This window comes from Symsagittifera roscoffensis, chromosome 3, assembly GCF_963678635.1.
Source record: "Symsagittifera roscoffensis chromosome 3, txSymRosc1.1, whole genome shotgun sequence".
In the NCBI taxonomy this organism is placed as follows: Eukaryota; Metazoa; Xenacoelomorpha; order Acoela; family Convolutidae; genus Symsagittifera; species Symsagittifera roscoffensis.
In genome coordinates this window covers 67,980,634-68,000,065 of record NC_087064.1, presented here as the reverse complement: position 1 = coordinate 68,000,065, position 19,432 = coordinate 67,980,634, and the positions used below count along the sequence as shown (strand labels likewise).

The following is a 19,432-nucleotide window of genomic DNA, read 5'->3' as shown; positions in this document are numbered from 1 at the left end:
ATAATGATTTCACCTTATTTTCAGGTTCCTGTGCACTCCTCGCCCGCTTTGAAGAAAATTGCTTGTCTTTCCCATGTTCATTTATGGGTGAATTGGGTTGTGTATGGGTATTGTGGTCTCTTGGAGTATTGATCGTGGGTGTGGTTAATGTCTCTTCCTTGCCCCCTTTTGTTACTGCTGGTGCTGTATGTGGGGGGATGACACGCCGAGTCTGTTGTCTCTGCCGGAGGATGTCGTCGTCTCCGGATATTGACTTGGTTGAGGCCGCTGTTGCATCTGCTGTTGTTGTTGTTGTTGACTCGAAAGTGGCATGTCGGGAAGAGGTCTGATAAACAAACTATCAAAATACCCAATTATTTTCTAAAAATCTTTTTAGGGTTGAATATAGATATAGACGAAGTTACTTGTGAACAAAAACTTACATGTTTGGTTCTCAGGTGTATCTTACATGATTTTCAAACAAAATTTAGCCAGAAAAAATGAATAAACTCGCACATTTTTTAGAAGGGTGCAGTTAACATATTTCTTAATTCACGGGTGCCTGAAAAATTTTCTGAAGAATGGATGATTATAATTTTCAAATTTTTTTCCTTTTTTTATTTGGATTAAACTGATTTACCGTGCTCAATCGAAGCACTAAAAAACAATAAAAAGCGAAATGCACAGAATGTTCCGACCAAATTCTCAATGTTTTTTTTTCTTCAAATTAGTGTCTTTTTTACGCCGTGTGATGGTAAAGCTATACAAACGCGTAGAAATTTAGTGAATTGGGCATAAACGACTACCCTTGTCTTCAAAAAAAAACGAAAAAGATGAGAGATTGTTTTCAAAAATTTTTTTATATTTTTTTCTTTCAATTTTTTGCTCTTAAATTTTCAAATATTTTCGAAAACTTATTTTGCCAGAGAAGCGCTATACAAAGCATCCAAAACTACATTTTGTTATACTGAAAGTATCAATTTTTAGTCTTAATTGGTATTTTTCAGACATAACGAACGTTATTACGATCGCTTTGCTCGAAAATAGACGCAAAATCAAAAATTTCAAACCAGTTTTTCTTGACACTGGGATTTTTTCAAAATCATTCGAATTACGACTGAAAGGGGGCTTTAATATGATATATCACTCAACTCAACTCGATGAATATATGAGAGTCCTGATTTTGCGTGGAAAACAAAAAAAACTAAAACCATCTGTATACAAAGTTGCTCCCCATTTTCCATGGTCGGAACAATAAATTTGAACAAAAATGATATAGTTTCCAAGTTAATTTTAGGACAAAAAAACTCGCCGGGTAGTCAAAAGGCAATTGCTTGTCAATGCAAAGCTTCTAAGCAAAAATCTACCGCTTCGTAATAGTCTGATTTTATAAAGAAACTATCCGGTTATTGACCAAAACAGCATAGATGTTTAATAGCAATTACCGAAAAAACCATAAAAACAAAAATCATCATCTTAATTCTGAGATAAACCCTTACAGCAGGATGCTGTTTGCTGAAAACAAAAATTTGATGAGTTCTTGAGTAAGCAGTTTTTTCCATATGTATAACTTGTATTTAATTTTAAAAATTGCAAAGTATCCGTCCGCTTTGAGGAAAAATGTAACCTTAGCATGCGATTTTAGGAAAAATCACTAAGAGTATATATTTTTGCACCGCAAACATTTTTCTATGATAATGAATAGACCAACTCTATAGTTTTCGAGTGTGGACGGTTTTATTGGCAAATTTCTCCCTCAAAATTAGAATACGTTGGAGCCGAAATATCCTGTAGATTTTTTTTAGATCGGTCAAGCATAAAATGATGTTCCAAAATAGTACAAAATGAGGGATTTTTTAGTGTTGAAGGGGTCAATTTTTAGACTTAGAATGCGTCCACCCTACCCCTCCCTTCCCTAAATCCTCCGTTGATTAATTTTGCGGGTCTAAAATTTTTATAAGAAAAAAAAGAAGGATCGCTGAAACATTTTTGCAATGCTTGAAACCTTAAAAAAGTTTTTCGTTGAAAACTAACATGGCTTTTCTTTAGTTTTTTAAAAAGTATTCAAACCATTTTGTAATTAAAAGAGATCCATAATCATGCCTGGACCACCGAAAACTTTATAGTTTACTACTCTTCATATTTTCCTCTCCGACTTCAATAAAATGAACTATGCTGAAGAAAACGAGTGAAAACAATCACATGTTTTCAGTGGTTAAGTGCTGTATAATTGCGAAAGAAACTGCTGGCACAGACGCAAAGCGGAGTTTCGCTTTTCTTCAGATACAAAACAAGAAAGCTGCTTAGCCAAAAAAAACGAAACTTTCGAAAAAATTTGTAAAATTAGATCTATCAAACTGATGGAAACCAGATATGAAAAAACAATATGTCAGACAAAATAATGCAAAAGTAGCAACGGAAAATAAGTTTCCAAGCGGTACAAAAGCCGAAAAAACCTGAGCAGAAACACTTTAAACCATAAAAAAACGATTCAAAAAACTTTAAAAATAATGAAAAAATTTTAAGTCCTTTCTCAGACAAAATATCAGCCGAAAATTTTTAAGCCGAAAAAAGAAAAAAAGGGTTTATAACAAATTGATTCGTTAAAATTACAAACTACATTAAAAAGAGTATTCGAATAAAAAGGATAACGAGAATGATATCATGTTCAAAATATGTCTGTTGCAATATTTCCGACAGCTGCGACCCAGGAGATGAGTCCAGGAAGTTAGTCCTGAAAACAAAGAAAATCACATGAAAAAATAAAGTCTAGTATCCGGTTGAAACACAATTGCTATCGCAGATTTTTTTAAAGAAAATAATATTTTTCACATAGAAGTACATAAAATTTAACTCTTACAGTTTATCTTTCTCTGCAATATATTTTTGAGTCAAGAATTTGATTTTTATAGTTTTGAATTTATTAATTGACAATTACGGGGTAGGTTATTAAGTACCAAAAACAAAGCGCTATGAAGTTTGAGGTTTCAAAAATCTTTCCTGATATTTTCCCTCCAATATCAATCACGATTCAAGTTGAAATGACAAATCACTCGTGTTTAAAGTCAAGGGATCCACAGTACTTCGGGTAGAGAAAAACACCCATTTGGAAAACACCCATTTGGTAATCCATTTGGAAAAAAGGCAACAGAAATTGAAGAGAAGACAGTCCCCTCGGGCAAATTACTGAAGCTATATTTAGAACAAAAAAACTGAACAAGGATAGTCGATTGCTCTTCAAGTCACACAGAATGTTCCGACCACGCAATATTTTGTTAAGAGATAAAAAAACTGGAAAGAACTCAAAAAAAAAACTGTATGGAAATTGTTATTTCCGGTTTTAAAAATTTTGCTTTTTTTCAAATAGTTGAAAACAGGGGCGGATATAAGATTTTCTCGAAGGGGCAATTCTCGAAGGGGGGGGGGGGGCAATTTATCAAAATTTTTTAGAAAACTTTGTCGACCTTTTCTGGCTGACTAAATCAATTTTTGGAACGCTCCCAGAGCACTAAAAAGACCCTTTTTTGACCAAGCTAAATGTTGAAGAAAAAAACAGGTCAAAAATGCCGTTTTTGGGCACTTTTTGGAAAGTTTTGCCCCAAAAAATTGCGCACTTTCAGCACGCGCTCCCCTAAAAAATTTGTATATAATGGCGCCAAAGGCGCCTTTAGTACAAATTTGGGGATGATCGGCCGAAAACAGAGGTCATAAAATAATGTGAGAGATGCCTTTCATTTATACTTCAGATTTTCTCGCCACTGGCATTTGTTTTGATTTTTTTTGGAATATGGGAATTCAAGTCGTGACCATTAAGATTTTCTAAATGATTTAAACTCCTGAGAACTTTGCTTGAGGTAGTGAAAACTGACCGGAAAAATTCAAACGAACCGTTAGTCATAGTTCTTTCCAGTCACCTTCAATGAAGCTCATAGAATATAAGCAAGCGCTCAGTTTGAAAACAGCTTGCCATTTGAATTTTTTTGACAAAAAAGACTTGAACGATTTTGAAAAAAAATCTTGTTTTAATTACTTTTTTCAGAACTAAATTGAACCGTTAGAGATTCTCTTCAAAAAATCCAGGAAAATTATTAACGCTTGGAACATTCTGCATTTTTTTTTACAGCAACCGACTATTCGTTTGTTCCCTGGACACAGATTTTTCAGTACTGATTCAGACATTCATGCTTTTCGCCATCTCGCATTGTTTACGTTGTTGTGTCAAATGAGGAGCGAAGGACGGGAGCAATGCTTGGCTCGCACACAGATGACCAGCAAGTGCTCTTTACTTTGAAGCCTGCCCAACAATAAAACTTGCTCAGAAAAGTCACCTCTAACCAGTTTTTGGACAGACGCAGTGCTTTTGGATAAAGCAATTCCATAGCCAAAACGATCAAACACGCTTTGATGATCCAACACGTTTAAAAAAAGTTTTATGGTAATTGAGTTTGCCTGAAAGTGTTACTGAATATGAAAAATACTCAAACAAGTTTCAATAATTGATTTTGCGAAATTCTGACATCAGATCTAAAATATGTCTAACTCAGTTTACTACTAAATCACCAACTCCCAAACTTTATCAATTTGACAACTATGACATGCTCTTAACCTAAAATTCACGGAGACTAAAATCACGCAAAGGCTCTTCGGATCGAGGTGCTCACTTTATGTTTGAACGATGTTCGAGATATGCTTCGACTAAGTACTCGACCCGAACCCCTGTCTCGTCTCGAGAAAAAATTTTGTACATTATACTCGTCATTGACAGCCTTAACATAAAATGAGAGCCTCGACCCTGTGTCTTAAATGGCAGGTAGGTAAGGGGTATCTAAGTGGGGTGTTTTAGGATATCTATGGGGGGGGGGGGGGGTGGAAGACTGAACTGGGGTGGGGGTTGGATTACAGACCTGCCATGTAGAGCTTGATCCATGTCCACTCGCTGCTTTGAAATCAAGATGGTACCAAGAAATCAAGATGGTAATGGTTTTGAAAAGGGGTTTGAAAAGACTCTATGCATAAATTATAAATGTCAATATGTCATGCCCTAATTCTTGATGACGTTTATTGATTTTTAAATAAAATTTAGCATTGAAAGAGAGGTCGATATTTTGTGAAGTTCGGGTTCTGAAAAAGTCGAAATCAGAAAAAAACGTGTTTTTTTTCTCTTGATCTTTCATAACAATTAGTTACTAATTATTTCTATTGTTTATACATGTATTGATCACTCACTAGGCTGTTGATCAAGGAAGGCACATTGCTTGATGAGTTGAGCTGCTGCTGCTGTGTCTGATGCGGATGTTGGTATCCCCCTACACCCTGCTGAAGTCCCTCCCCCTCGCCCTCGCCCAGGTGTCCCCCTAGTCTGTCTTCACAGGGGGGCATGCTGGATGATCTGCTATGTCAAATAACATTTGAAAATCCTAACTTGATTGTTCCAGTTAGTTAACAACTCAAATTCTTAATTAATCAGTATTACTGTTTTTATGAGTCTAACAGTTCGATTTGGTTTTTGCATTTGTCAAGTGAAATTTTTTGCGATTAGTTAAGTTGAAGTTTGCAAAATTAACTTATAGCCACAGTTGAAAATACCTTGCGTGTCTGGGCTGTGACTGTTGCTGCTGGTGATGTTTGCTTCTGGGGTCCAGGTGATCTCCTCCGACAAACGAGGACTTTGAAAGAGATCTTCCCTCTCTGGTGTCGCCACTGTCTCTCAGCAGAGATTCCCTACTTCCCCCAACCATACCATGGGTGGTGTGGGGGGAGTTGAACTCGCTGCCTGAGTTGGAATTCGGGTACAGGGCGAGTGACTTGGAAGAACCTCTGAAATCCTCCTGGGAAGCGAACCTGACAAAATAATTTACCTTGACAAAAAAAACACAAAACACTTACATTGTTCCTGCGTTTTGTTTCGCGAGAAATTTTTTTTCTCTGGTTGACATTTGGAGAAATTATCAACCTGGCAGATGCGTAGAGTGGTGCCATATGCCTGGGTCGGGGTCTTCCCCCCTGCTGGTAGAACCCGTAGGCATGAGGAGGCATGGATCGATACTGCGAGGGGTGTCTGAATGGAATCCTCCCCTGACTATTGCTAGCACCACCGTATCTGTGGTGGGGATGACGAGGTCGGTAGCCGTAGGGCACCCCCCTCATTCCACCCCTTCCCCCCATTCCCATATCTGCATACTCTTGGTGCGGGTGGGGCATCGGTCTACCTCCCCCCGAGTAAGACATGGAGGCCCAGTCGGATGCATTTGCAGCCGGATGGTACCGCCGGTGTTCTGGAGTCGCTGGCACTGAGCAGCTGTAGCCGATAGGACGAGACGTCCCGATATCTAGGTTGGTTGCATGTAATGAATTGTTGCTCCCTAAATTGCCATGTGTTGTTTGTGTCACATTTGGGTTGTTTGTGTTGGTGTTGCCGGATGTCTGGGAGTCCTGGGAGTGACCTCCCTGCAAACTGCGTCTCCTGTTTGGCTGCTCGTGTTCGTAATTGTCTGGACAAAACATAATAAGAATGCTTATAAGTGTCGCTGCCAATTGCCACAAAAAGATGACATCGGCGTTCATGAAATGACATAGCGGTAATAGTTACCATCTTGAATCAAGCGCAAAGATTGTTAGAGAAAAAGAAAACAAGAGAGTTAGTCGAACGATTTTGTGAAATATTTAATTCGTGATGAGAAAAAAACTCCCTGCCTTCATAAACTTTCTCCACACTCTTTTTAAGTTTTCGTGTTTTTTTTTGGCCATGTTACCTGACGAGTTCTGCTTGAGCAGGGATCCCCTTTGACTCTCGGTACCTTCTGTATCCGCTTCTGTCCTCCGCTGGCCATGACTGTGGCCATGACTGTGTCCATGAGGATCTTCCAAGTCATCGTCCACGTGGTGTGACCTGTGCGACCTCTCGCTCTCCGAGGACAAGGTGGCTGCGTGTTCACTGTTATCCCGATTGTCCACGTACTCTTGAAGCGTAGCAAAGGATGAAGGGGATCCGAACTGCTCCTCCCCGCCTGTCCATCCGGGACCCTCGGCAGCCATTAGGAATTTGCGACGAGTATGTTTGTTCAACAATTCGACTTTGTGCAGAATCATTTGGTGTGTGTTGTCTATTGGATAGAATCCTGGTGCTCCGGGGTATCTGGGCATCGGCTGAGGTCTACCCCGCATTCTATTCAGAGACCCCGAAGCATCCATGTAGTAATGTGTGGCCATTACAGGAGAGGGTCTCATACCACGAGGGTGCATGTAAGGCATCGTGTAAGGATCGTAGAACTCTGCATAGTGGGGCACCATATGCCCCCCTCGTCCCCTCATTTCTTTTCTGGGCAGCCAGTGCTCGTGAGGGTATGGCGGTACCGCGTGTCCTTCCCTACCCTGTGTTCCGCTTGGTGACCTTGAACTCATGCCTTTCCTTCCGGAACCAGGTACCCTGTGAGTATACCCTGCACGCAGATTAGGCGTTGACATGTTTTGCGGTCGCATTGCAGATTCCAATCCAAGGTCTCGTCGTCTGGAATTGGAAAGGGTACCGGCTCCAGAAGTGAGCATGTCTTCATTTTGGTTCTGGTCCGTTCTGTTTGGGTCTCTAAAGGGCTGTTGGTTGAAAGGCAATCTCGATGAAGGCGTAGGAACGTCTGCTGAGGTATGTTTCGTAGAATGACTAGAGCTAGAGTCTGATATCTCGGGCGACTCAGAAGGGATCCGTCGTCCAGGCCCGGTTCCCAATGATGCTGAACTAATCTTGAAAGTTGACTGCGTCGGCATCGCCGCACCAGCTGCCACAGGGTACCTTGAAGTCTTCGGTTTTGTTGTTCCTCCGCAACCAGAAGCTCCTAAGGTAGCAGTGGATCCCTCGGATGACAACGAGTCCTGGCTATGCCTTTGTTGTGGACTAGTCAACCTGTTTTTACTAGAATCCACCTGGACAAGACTCTTTGTCGAATCCTGATTAGACATCGAAGACACGGGTGAGTTAGTTCTACTGTTAGCTTGGTTTTGACTTGGTAAATGAGCAGCCAGTCGGTTGCTGTAATTGGGAAGAGATTTCGTCAGTTGCTCACTGGACATCGAATCGTCGGCAGAAGAAAATGGAGAGGTGGCAGCCGGGTTAGAACTGGAAGATTTATAGAGGGGGGTTAGTTGGTTGGTTATTTGACTAGTAGTATTAGAAGCACCAGGGCCAGTGTTGTTGGTGGTAGTTTTGGGGGTACTACTTGAACCCAGAGGGTTGGAGAGAGCAGCCTCGTTGGCCTCATTGGACCAGTGCATACCTAGTAGTCCTCGTTCTATCTCCGCACAAAGTTGAGACTTCGCTAGCTCCTGCACCAACGCAACAAAAATCAAATCAAAAAATCAAATAAAATCAAACTATCCGACTTAAGCCAGTTTTTTCTCTTATTTTCTGGCTTTGTGACTCAACAAGACCAAACAATGATTTAACCTGGAAATGGCAATTCAGTCTTAAAAAAATTCAAAACTAGTTTTCTCAACCATCAAAACTCCGTACTTACACAGTAGAGCAGAAGGAACAGATAGTTCTAATGTTTGTAAAACTTACTTACCCCGCCAAAGAAAAAAGAGAGTTTTTGAAGCTCTGTTGAAATACCTGCCCAAGATAGTTGGGGTAATCAAACTCCACCCACCGGTAATTCAATTGAGCTTCAAAAACTCTAGTCTGACTTTGGCGGGGTAAGAGAACTTTCCAAGCAGCAAAATCATCTGTTTTTTCTTTGTTCTTCTGGGAAAAAAAATTCATTTTCGCAGTAGATTAAACTCTTATTCAATTTGTCCAGCATACATGCCATTTCACGGTCGAAAAACTTGAAATCGCAAAAAAAACACGTGAACATTTCTTGGACCAAGTTAACATTCTCCCCTCCCCCCCATTCTCCCCTCCCCCATTCTTCCCTCCCCCATTACGGTTAATTTATGTATGAAATGAAGCGTTGTCAATCAGCCCGAAACCGAACTACCTCAGAACCGAAAGAGGCAGAAATAAAAAAAGTTAATCTGAGTCACAAAAAAAACACTAATCTGAATCACCCTGTCAGAAGGTATAAAAGGCATATAAGTTTTGCTACCACTGTTAATTTACCTCTGAATAGAAGAGGTTGTTGTCACTGGAGTCATCATGCAGCTCCTGGTCTCTCCCAGTATACCCGTGAATTCCCATTCCACCACTTGCTGACCGACTGTTCCTGGACCCTCCGGTTGGGAAATGAGCCTGGATGGTGCTGTTTGTGTTGCCATCGTCTCTGGTAGACCCACTGAGTCCCGAAGATGCGGACGCTGAAAGGAAAGAATTAAGAGAGGCTACATTTTCGTCTAACGAGGACGACGAGACGTTAGCAAGGTGGCTCAGCTGCTGCTTGATTGCTCCAGCTGCAGCGCCTGGACTTCCTTGGTCCAGCTCGGATACCAGAGATGATACGTTCTGACGCAGTTTGCATCCTAGTCCAGAGGAAAACGAGACTAAAGACTGCTGCCGGGCAAGGACCGAGTTGCGAAAGGAGTCCGGCAGCGGCGGGAGAGGAAATGAGGAGGACGGAGATGATGGGGCCTCTTGCGATACAGGGTTTTGGTGCTCTGAAGAGACCGAGCACGAGGTAGCTGTTTGGAACCCGTTGCTCCCCGAATGCTTTTTGGCATTGCTGTCATTGTTGTTATTGTTATTGCTATTGTCCGTGACATTATTGTTATTGTTGTTGTTAATATTGATGATGGTTTTGTTCGATTCCTCGAGTTTCGAGATGATGCTCTGTTTCAGAGTGTCCGTTCGCTCCAACTGAGTCATAAACGACTGTTTCAGAAGATCCATTTTTTTCAAGTCCTAGCTTGATATTTTCGCAGCTCTGATTCGTTTCAGTTTCCCGACTCAAAGATTTTTCGTCTGTTCCCAAATTTCAGCATCTTCTTCGCAGTTCGTGAACATGTAAGTATTTTTATGACGTATATGACTATCAAAACTATCGTCCAGATGACTAGACAAAAGTATAATCTAAAATTACGATCCAAAATTACGTATGCTTCAAGTGGTCAAAATACTCGGTGGAATAAATCTTGACGAGCAGGGTTTTCAATCCTGGTTTAGGTATCTGAATCCGGTCACATTCATCTATGAGAGTCTAGAGCTCACGATACAAAATTGCATTCTTGTGATGAAATTACAGCCAGTATTTATTTGAGATAGCAATAATATCTTCAAACTGGCAAGTAACGGGCAATTAGACGGTCTATAGGATGGTGATATTTTTGGCGTCGATTTTCCAAACTGGATGAAAGCGAATAACCAACTACTTGATGTGAGTGATACTAATGCTTCTTGCTTTCTGTTTAAGACTTTCAGAACATCTAAACGCGACTGAATTACTAATCGTATCGATTTACGAACCCCTGTAAAAATGTTAGATAGCAGCAAAATGAGGCGGGAACTTCTCGTGTTGTAACTGCATGATGTCAAGTTCAGGCACTCATAAATTTACTGCCACGTGAAACTTAAATGGTAAGTATTCGCCTGAAAATGAAAAAAAAAAACAACAAATAAGACAAGAGATAACCCGTAACAGCACTCTTAAGCCTTAAGCCCCGTGGTTAATTGATGTCTTTTGTCACGTGTTCTCTTCAGTAAAGATGACGCGCATTGAAAAATGTAAAACGGTCAATATGGCTAGCTGAGAAAAATTTAAAGGTTCAAGGCAGTTCCCTACGAGAGAGCCAATTAAAGAACTGCTCATCTACAGCAAAAAAAAACTAAAAATCAGCGGCCTATTTTTCCAATATCCACTTAAGGCCCTTAGCAATTACGCATTCCCAAGCATTGCATCTCCGTTCAAGTAAAAACAACGAGCATCGAACAATATGAAGGGTAAAAGCAGTTGATATAGGGTTTTTTGAGCCCTAAAGGGGGGTTAGAAGAATAGGATTGCAGGTAATAGTGATTGATTAAGGCTACTGATGTCGAGATATTTTCGTTGATTGGGGATCAACACAACAAGCTACTACAAAAGATTCCTGGAAAATGAAAGAACCCTTTGATATCTTTTCCACTTTCTCCGCTTTTTCTGTCCCATTATTGTTATTATTTTTACTTTTCTTTAAATTGTTCCCTTTTAACATACTGATGCATTTCTTTTTTCCTTCTAAATATCAACATGGTTCTAAAAAGGCTAAGAAAGATTTTCAAGGTATTTGAGTGCATTTGTATCTAACAGGAATATATCAGGCGTCTTTGTGATCTCTTCCTAATTCTTACATTTCACTAGTCTGAAGTACTCGAGGAATTACCGTGTAAAAGTAGAATTCGTTCAGCAAACAAAATAGCTACTTAAGCAATTTCACAAGGAAAGACAAACTGAAATTTAGATTGCAACAAGATTAGTTGCTTTCTATGTGAAAAGCACAGAACTCTCCTACCACGGTATCAATGCGAATTTGAAAAATTAATTCGATTTTATTTCTACTTTTCATCTTTTTGCCAGTTTTTTTCTCACCTTACGAAATATTCGGTTGGTTTTTGAGCAGCAAAAAAAATTAATTTAAATGAACGATCGATTAAGATCATTTTTTCTTACTTTTTGTAAACTATATAGTAAGCCGGCTGAAACTTTCAACCAGACATATTGGAAGAAATGTAAGATGAGTTTCTCTCGCTTAACGTTTCAAGTATGCTCTACTAAAACTGCACAAAAAACGAATGTCTTAAATTCGCCAAACTTCCCTTTCTTTAACCTGATTTGGCTAAATGGAAAATAATCATAACAAAGATAGCCGGTTGCTGTGTGAGTAGCACAGAATGTTCTGACCACATTCGTAAAAAACTACATAAAAAAAACTTTTTTAATCTTCAAACTTGCGTTATTTTTTTCTGCGTTGTGTGATTATAAAACTATACGAACGCGTCGAAAATTATTGAATAAGACATAAAATACTACAATTGTCTACAAAAACAAATCAATAAAAAAATGAAAAAGAAAATCAAAAAAATTCTAAAGAGTTTCTTAATTTTTTGCATTAAAAAACTTAAAACTTTTTGTATTAAAACTTTTATGGCCAAGAAAGCGCTCTATTAAGTTTCAGAAAAATGGTTGTCTCTTTAGTAAAATTAAGCTGTTTTAACCTTTTGTGCCAGTGATTATATATAACTAACGTTCTCGGTCGCTTTACTCGCTCGAATTTGTTTTATACCGGTTTTTCTCAACAATGAGAATATTGTTTTCCATTTTAAAAAGTTGTTCAAATCACTGCTGTAAGTTCGTTTAATTGATGTATTAGTCAAACCAATCCGATGATTAATTGTTGTACCGGATTTTGCATTGAAAAAAAAAGTAACCTAAAAGACAACCGATTACAAAATTCGCCCATATTTTTCAAATGGTCGGAACAAAAAAAATTGTTGTAGATTTAACTTATATTACCTGATTGATAAAAAAGCTATCATTTTTCGCTCAACTGAATTAATGACTAAATTATAATTGACAAGCGAAACTCCACAACTCAAAACGCTTTGATGTATTTTATAGCAAGTTTTATTCGTTTTTAGTACAGAAAAATTGATTTTCTCAGCATGCAAGAATTAAATTTTCTCAATAAAACGTTTTGATTTCTCGAGATAATAGCTGATTTAGTACAGGTGATGAGTGATTGTCCAGATAGTGACAGATAATTTTTTAGTTCACCTTACAACGATTGATAAGCTGGCAATGTTTTAAAAGTTTTATGGGACCTACCTACAATCTAAGACCCAATAGCTTGATATGGATTATCCTATGACACCCTAATAGTTTCCGTTAGGAGGTCCAGGCACAAAAATTTTAACCAGATATATAGGGAGCAAAGGTAAGCTGATTTTCTCTCGCCTATTTTTTGAAGCAAGCTCTTCTAAAACTGCAAAAAAACAAAGGTTTTTACATTGCCATTCTTCTACTTCTGTAATCTGATTTTAATAACAAGAAAAAAAACAAAACTTAAATCATAAGGAAGAAAGCTGGTTGCTGTGTAGTAGCACAGAATGTTCCGACCACATTCAAAAAAAAATACAAAAACAATTTTTTAATCTTCAAATTAGCGTCCTTTTTGCCGCGTGGTGTGATTATTTATAGAACTAAGCAAACGCGGAGAAACCTATTGAAGTAGGTATAAAATACTCTAATTGTTGTCAAAACTTGCATAAATGAAAATAATTCAAATCTGTTTCTAAAATGTTTCCTAGTTATTACAATAAATATTTTATTTTTTTTCTAGAAATTTTTTATAGCCGAGAAAACGCTTAATAAAGCTTCCGAAAATGGTTTATTTTTTTAAAATCAAGTTTTGTTTTGCTAATTGATCATTATTTAGATATAATGATCGTTAGTTGATCGCTTTTACTTGCTCAAAATCGGACTAGAACTCAAAAAAATTAAACTAGTTGTAAAATTTTTTACCTTCGTTCGAATTATGAGTAAAAAAGCTTAAGATGATGTATCATTTCATCAATTCCGATGCTTAACTGTGGTAACTGATTTTGCATGAAAAACAAAAAAAACTTAAGACACAGCCGAATACAAAGTTTGCCATAGTTTTCAATTAGTCGAAACAAAATATTGAAGATTCCCTTTATATTACTTTATTGACAATAGATAAGCAATCTTTTTTCACTCACCTGTGCAAAAAATAAACTTGTATTGAAAGCCAAACTCAAAAATTCAAAACGCATTGATGAATGGTAAAACAGGATTTTTTCATTTTATCTCAGCAAAATTAACTCAGTTGAGAGATTTCATTAATCTGTGTATCTTTCCATCCATTCTGATAATGGAAAATAGTACTTGACTTTGCGGGGAAAACAAAAACAAAAAAAAGTTCAATTCACAGCCGATTACAAAGTTCCTCCATATTTTGCACATAGTCGCAGGGCCGGATCTAAGATTTTCTGGAGGGCGGAGGGCGGGAGCATATTTCCATAAAAAATTGAAAATTTTGCCGAATTTTTTTTTCTAAGGTCGACCAAATTGGCGATTTTCCGAGCTCTCCCAAAGCCGTAAAAAAAAACTTTTTTTTGGCCAAAATTTCTGCGTCGCATGCAAATTTTTTAAAAAATACATGCCAAAAAAGGCGTTTTTAGTCACTTTTTGGAAAATTTAAACCAAACAATCGCGTTTTTTTTTGGCGCGCTCCACTCTCAAAATTTGTATTTATTGGCGCCTTAAGAAAAGTTTTAGGGTCCGTCACCTATAACAGGTATCTCAAATTAGTACAGGGGGACCCTTTGGGTCGGCAAGGGGTCGAATCCTTGAAAGGGGGCGTCCGCAATCCCGCCACGTCGCCCCCCCCCCTAAATCCGCCCCTACATAGTCGGAACAAAAGTATTGTAGATTCTTCTTATTTTACTTTTTTGGCATAAGAGGAGCTATCATTTTTCATGTAACTGAGTTGATGAAGTTACTGAGTGTATTGAAAATCAAAAATCATTTGCTCGAAACGCTTTGAAATACATTATGACAAATTTTAATCAATTTTTTTTTAGAAAACTTGATAATTTCAAAATGCAAGATGTCAGTTTTTCTCCCAGACGTTTTGATTTCTCCAGATCAGTTTTGTTTTAGTTCACGTAATGAGTGCTTGTCCAGATAAAGTCTGAATCGTTTTTTTTTGTTTGTTTTAAAACGATTGGTTACCTCAGACTACACAGCTTGATATAGTTAATCCTTTGACCAGACTTATTGGGAGAAAATGTCGGCGGGTTTTCTCTGGCATATTTTTTGACAAGGAAAGGAGACAAAGATAAACTCATAACAAGGAGAGCCGGTTGCTGTGCAAGTAGCACTGAATGTTCCGACCACATTCGCAAAGAACTACAAAAACACTGTTTTTAATCTTCAAATTAGCGTCATTGCTTCTGCTTGGTGTGATTATCGCACTATGTAAATGTGTACAAAATAAGTGATCTAGGTACATAGCACTTCAAGTGTCTTCAAAAAATTAATAAAAAAAAATTGAAATAAAAAACAAAAAAAAATTTTTTTGCACTGAAAAGTTTCAACTTATATTACAGTTTTTATGACCGAGAAAACGCTCAAAAAATCTTCCAAAAATTATATTTTCAAGGAAAGTCAAGTTATTTTTAGCCTAAAAGGCCAATATGTGTATTTATGGGACGTTAATCGATCGCTTTAGTCGCTCGAAATTCGACTAAAACTCAAAAATTTAAAATTTCAAACCGGTTCCTCTGAACATTGACAAAAGTGTTTGGAAGTTTCTCAACGCCATTCGAATCACAACTGAAAGGGATATAATATGATATATCACTCAACCCATTCTGATGCTTATTTTTGGTACCTGATTTTGCGTGGAAAGCCAAAAGAAAAAAAAAAGGAAAAAAAAACTTTAAACACAACCAATTGCAAAGTTCCTTCACACTTTTAAAATGGTCTCAACAAAATTGTTGTTTATTTCTTTAAATTACTTAATTGAAAATAAAACAGGGTCTTTTTAGTTTTTTGAGTGAGCTCGGAAAATTGATATGGTCGACCTAAAAAAAACGATAAAAACGTTTTTCATCTCCAATCAGATTTAAGGTGGCACTGCACTGAGTCTGATGTATTTTGTATTTTGTATATTTATTGGAACATTACTGAAGCTGATGTTGTTTTGGTTTGCACTGCCAACCCGTACCCAACAAAAGCTATTAATCTCGATAGAATTTTTTATATAGAAAGTCTAATTTAGCTTTCTGTGTTTTTTGTGAAGAGATAATTATTCTTTCTCATCTAACATTAGAAATAAACAATAGATTGGGGGTTCGAGAAAGATCGGGGGTTCGAGCCCCACCAGGAGATTTTTTCTAGGTAGAAATAGCCTAGATTTAGACCACTTCTGGTCAGAAATAACATCAGAAATAAAGAACTTGAAGAAAATCCCTGCTTTACTTAAACATTTCAAAAAAAATTTCCGGTCAGATATATAGATTAGAAGTTAAGTACTTCTCTCCAAAAAAAAGAATTTGATCGGTACGGGAGGCCATTCCGCGAGTTTTACAATAATTAAATAGGCTATGATTAGTTTTACAATAAAACAGAAGACATTGAAACAATACCCCAAGAAGGTCAAATGTTTGAACAAAAAGCCTTCTTTTTCACGAGTAGGGGACTGTTGCAAGGCGTTAATCAAAGTCTTATGTGACACCGGAATAACATAATAACTAGGATTATTCCCATTTTCAGCAAAAAGCGAAGCGACAATAGTATAACAATAGAGACATAAAACTGTATAATTGTATCGAGGGAGATTTTTAAAATGTATTTCTGTGACAGACAAAGCTCTGAAAACTTCAACAGTCGGAGAAAGAAGGAAAGAATATCACTTTTTAATCAATCAGCTTTTTTATCACAAGGTATACGCTTAAAAAAACAGAAAAAAGGAGAGCAATTTGAATGAAGTGTGGTAATAATATGGTAACAAAATGGCATATTCTGGCTGAATGGTTGGTTGTCAAGCTTAGCTGGTTGGTCGACAGCTAAGTTGACTTTCTGATGTTTTTGATTCTTATTTGTTTGATCTGCAATTTGTTCCTGCCTTCTGCTGTGCTATTTCGTTTTATTGTGTTTTTTTTCTATTATTCTGTTAACACAATTGTTTGTTCTATTTTGCTATAAGGTTATAGGTAGAATTGAATGTGTCGCGTAGTTGAAGACAGTTGCAGACTCTTTGGTGCGTTTTTTAAGGTGACGGAGAAAAACGGACGACGCAGACTAAATGCTATGTATCTAATTGTCGCGATGCAATTCAGAATAGGCAGGGGTAAAATAATTGTAGGAGAGGAAAGGGTGTTGAAATACATTAGCTCTCTGTGCAGATCTGAGGGCGTTAAGCTAGTCCAGTATTGATTGGATGATCCGTTCAATTGATGTTACAATGGTATGATACCATTTGGTATGGTTGTATGTTTTGCAGTGGAACTGTTTTGGTTTGAATTTAGCTGCTGGAATATAATAAAAGTGATGGTCGTAGTCAACAGATATTTGAGACTAACCGAATAAAAAAGAAGACACAGGCCGGAAAGAAAAAAGGCGGGGATGATAAAAAAGGACGAAAGATAGAGAAAGAACCGAAAGAGACTTGAAACAGAAGATTACTCTAAATCCGATGGAGCGTGGCTTCAAAGACAGCTTTCAAGCTACAGATCACGTGACCTGTCTGTTTTTTTCCGAGGGGGTTGATTGATGAAAAACGGACAGTGGTTAGATGGCTATATATCAGACATAATTTGACCAGGACAGCCTAAATAAGTGAATAAGAGGAATTCATTTGCTATTAAATTGAAATAGATGTGGATCAATGTCAAAAGCGGATATGGCACTGATATTGAGATAAATAGAAAAAGGTAGTATACCAATTGAGAAAAAAAACAGGGGGACATATTTGTAGGACCATACAGACCACACAGAAGAGAATAACTACAGGCAATCTAAATCAATTATGACCAATGCACCGTGCAATATACCACATACACAATATAGTCGTAAAAGCTAAGAAGTAAGTCGGGCTTAGTAAATTTGGTGTATAAATATATACCAACAATATTAGACCATCCTTAGCGTAAGTATAATATCAGAAATAGGAAGGCCATACTCTCTACGATATATAGATTTTTTATCTTTTTTCCCCGCTTTTTTCTTTATCTTTACCTATTTTTCTCAGTTTCCTTTTTCCTTCCTTGGTTTTCCCCTTCCAGATTTTTTATCTTCCCCTCGTCACCTCAGTATTTTCAGTTAATCAGTGGAGCAAAAAACAACAAAAAACAACAATGCATCACTGAGTCAAACAACAGGCATTATACAGGCTACCAGCAAACTACAAAAGCGCAACGCGGCGGCGGACGCATAAATGAAAGACAGTTCCCCCAAATTAAAAAAAAAACAACAAAAAAGAACTGCAAAAGAATCGATCTTTTAGAGGGAGGCTAATCTAAGATGGTATGAAATATATAGACAACTTTGCCAATCGATCAAAATTTCCCTTGGCTATTAATAATCAATCACAAATGACTCTTTACCTCATTTTTGTAACGGAACAGTCGGTGGTGATAAGAAAAAAATTGAAAAGCAAATCGATTACTTGCTTTTTGACCCTTTAATATTTGATGTTGGACGGTTGAGGCAGTGGTTGTCATTTTTGACAATAACATAATGCTCATCTAACCTTTTTATGTTTATGTGTTTTTCATTGAATATTTATCCTTTGTTGTTCAGAACAATGGTTAAGTATAGGTGATTAATGGAGCTCCTATAACTTAAAAATGCTGGATACAGAAGACCCGTTTGGAAATATGTTTTTGGATTTCATCCATTGAGCTGGAATTGAGCATCTCTCTATTTTCTCGTACTTAAAAACCGCCCCCTTCCCTTTTGAGCGCTGAGGCGTGTGTTATGTCTTGAAAAGTTTGCAGCTGCCGTTCGTAAGTGCTCTTGGGGATCGGCGCTGGGGTATGGAGATAACAGCCAACGAAAAAAAATAATAAACATAAAATCCAGAACCGACAGGCTAACCTCTGACTTACAAATGAAAACACTGCGACTTAACCCATATATAGTTTTTTAATAAACCAACTTACATACAGTGTCAGTTTTATATCAAAACAAAAAAAGTGATTTCGATTTTTAAAATATTGTTTTTCAGCAAGGAGGAAAAAAATAGGTTTTTAATATAATCATCGCTGTTTCATCGAACTTTTAATGGCTACCATCTGCGTATATGCTGCAAGTATCCCTTTTATTATGGGATCCACGGATTGTTATCGAGGTGATTTCCAACCGGGCCAAAACATAGCCAACAAACAGTTGGAAAAAAACTAATGAACGCAGAAAAAAAACATTGACTTCGTTGAAAAATCGCAAAGCTCGAGTTTCAAAGAAAAAAATAGATCTTTGAATTTTTTAAAACAATTTATGATTGGCACTTTTTTGAAAACTTGAGAAAACTGGATCAATAGATAAAATTTTTATTGCGCAGGAAATCTAAAAATAAATTCCACTTTCGAAACTAGAAATTGTTCACGTTTTTTGCGCCATTTCCACGTCTGTACTTGGAATGCTATTTACGTTACTTTCAGCAGATGATTTCATTTAAACTCAAAAAGTGCGAATATACCTAAGACCTATATAAGAGTCTTCACTACGTTCATAACTCTTAATAAAAAAATATAACCAGAGCAGCTCAGCACACACTACGACAAAATCCAAGAATCAACAATTTTGCACAAAATGTGCGATATAATGTAAGCTTTTGATGTGAGCTTTCAAAAACTGGCAACACGCACCAAAATCAAAGAAAACATCGTTTGCAGTTTTTTTATGAATGAGGTCAATCATTTTGTGTAATTTGCTCAGCAATCAGTTATCTTATCGAATAAGTTAATACCGGTCACCAACGGTGTCTAGTTGTTTTGAAACTCTAGACAATAAAAAAGCCCATGCTTTCA

The 19,432-nt window shown here is 37.4% G+C and overlaps 1 protein-coding gene across 1 annotated transcript in view; it reads right to left on the bottom strand.

The window, feature by feature from the left end:
• Positions 1-19,432, bottom strand: part of LOC134841797 (uncharacterized) — a 105,494-nt gene that overhangs the window by 18,507 nt on the left and 67,555 nt on the right. The window contains exons 6-11 of the mRNA XM_063857834.1: positions 9,071-9,264; positions 6,732-8,295; positions 5,933-6,470; positions 5,566-5,820; positions 5,206-5,371; positions 14-325 (exon numbers count right to left, since the gene is read on the bottom strand). Coding sequence (XP_063713904.1) covers positions 14-325; positions 5,206-5,371; positions 5,566-5,820; positions 5,933-6,470; positions 6,732-8,295; positions 9,071-9,264 — 3,029 coding nt within the window. The remainder of the gene's footprint in view (positions 1-13; positions 326-5,205; positions 5,372-5,565; positions 5,821-5,932; positions 6,471-6,731; positions 8,296-9,070; positions 9,265-19,432) is intronic.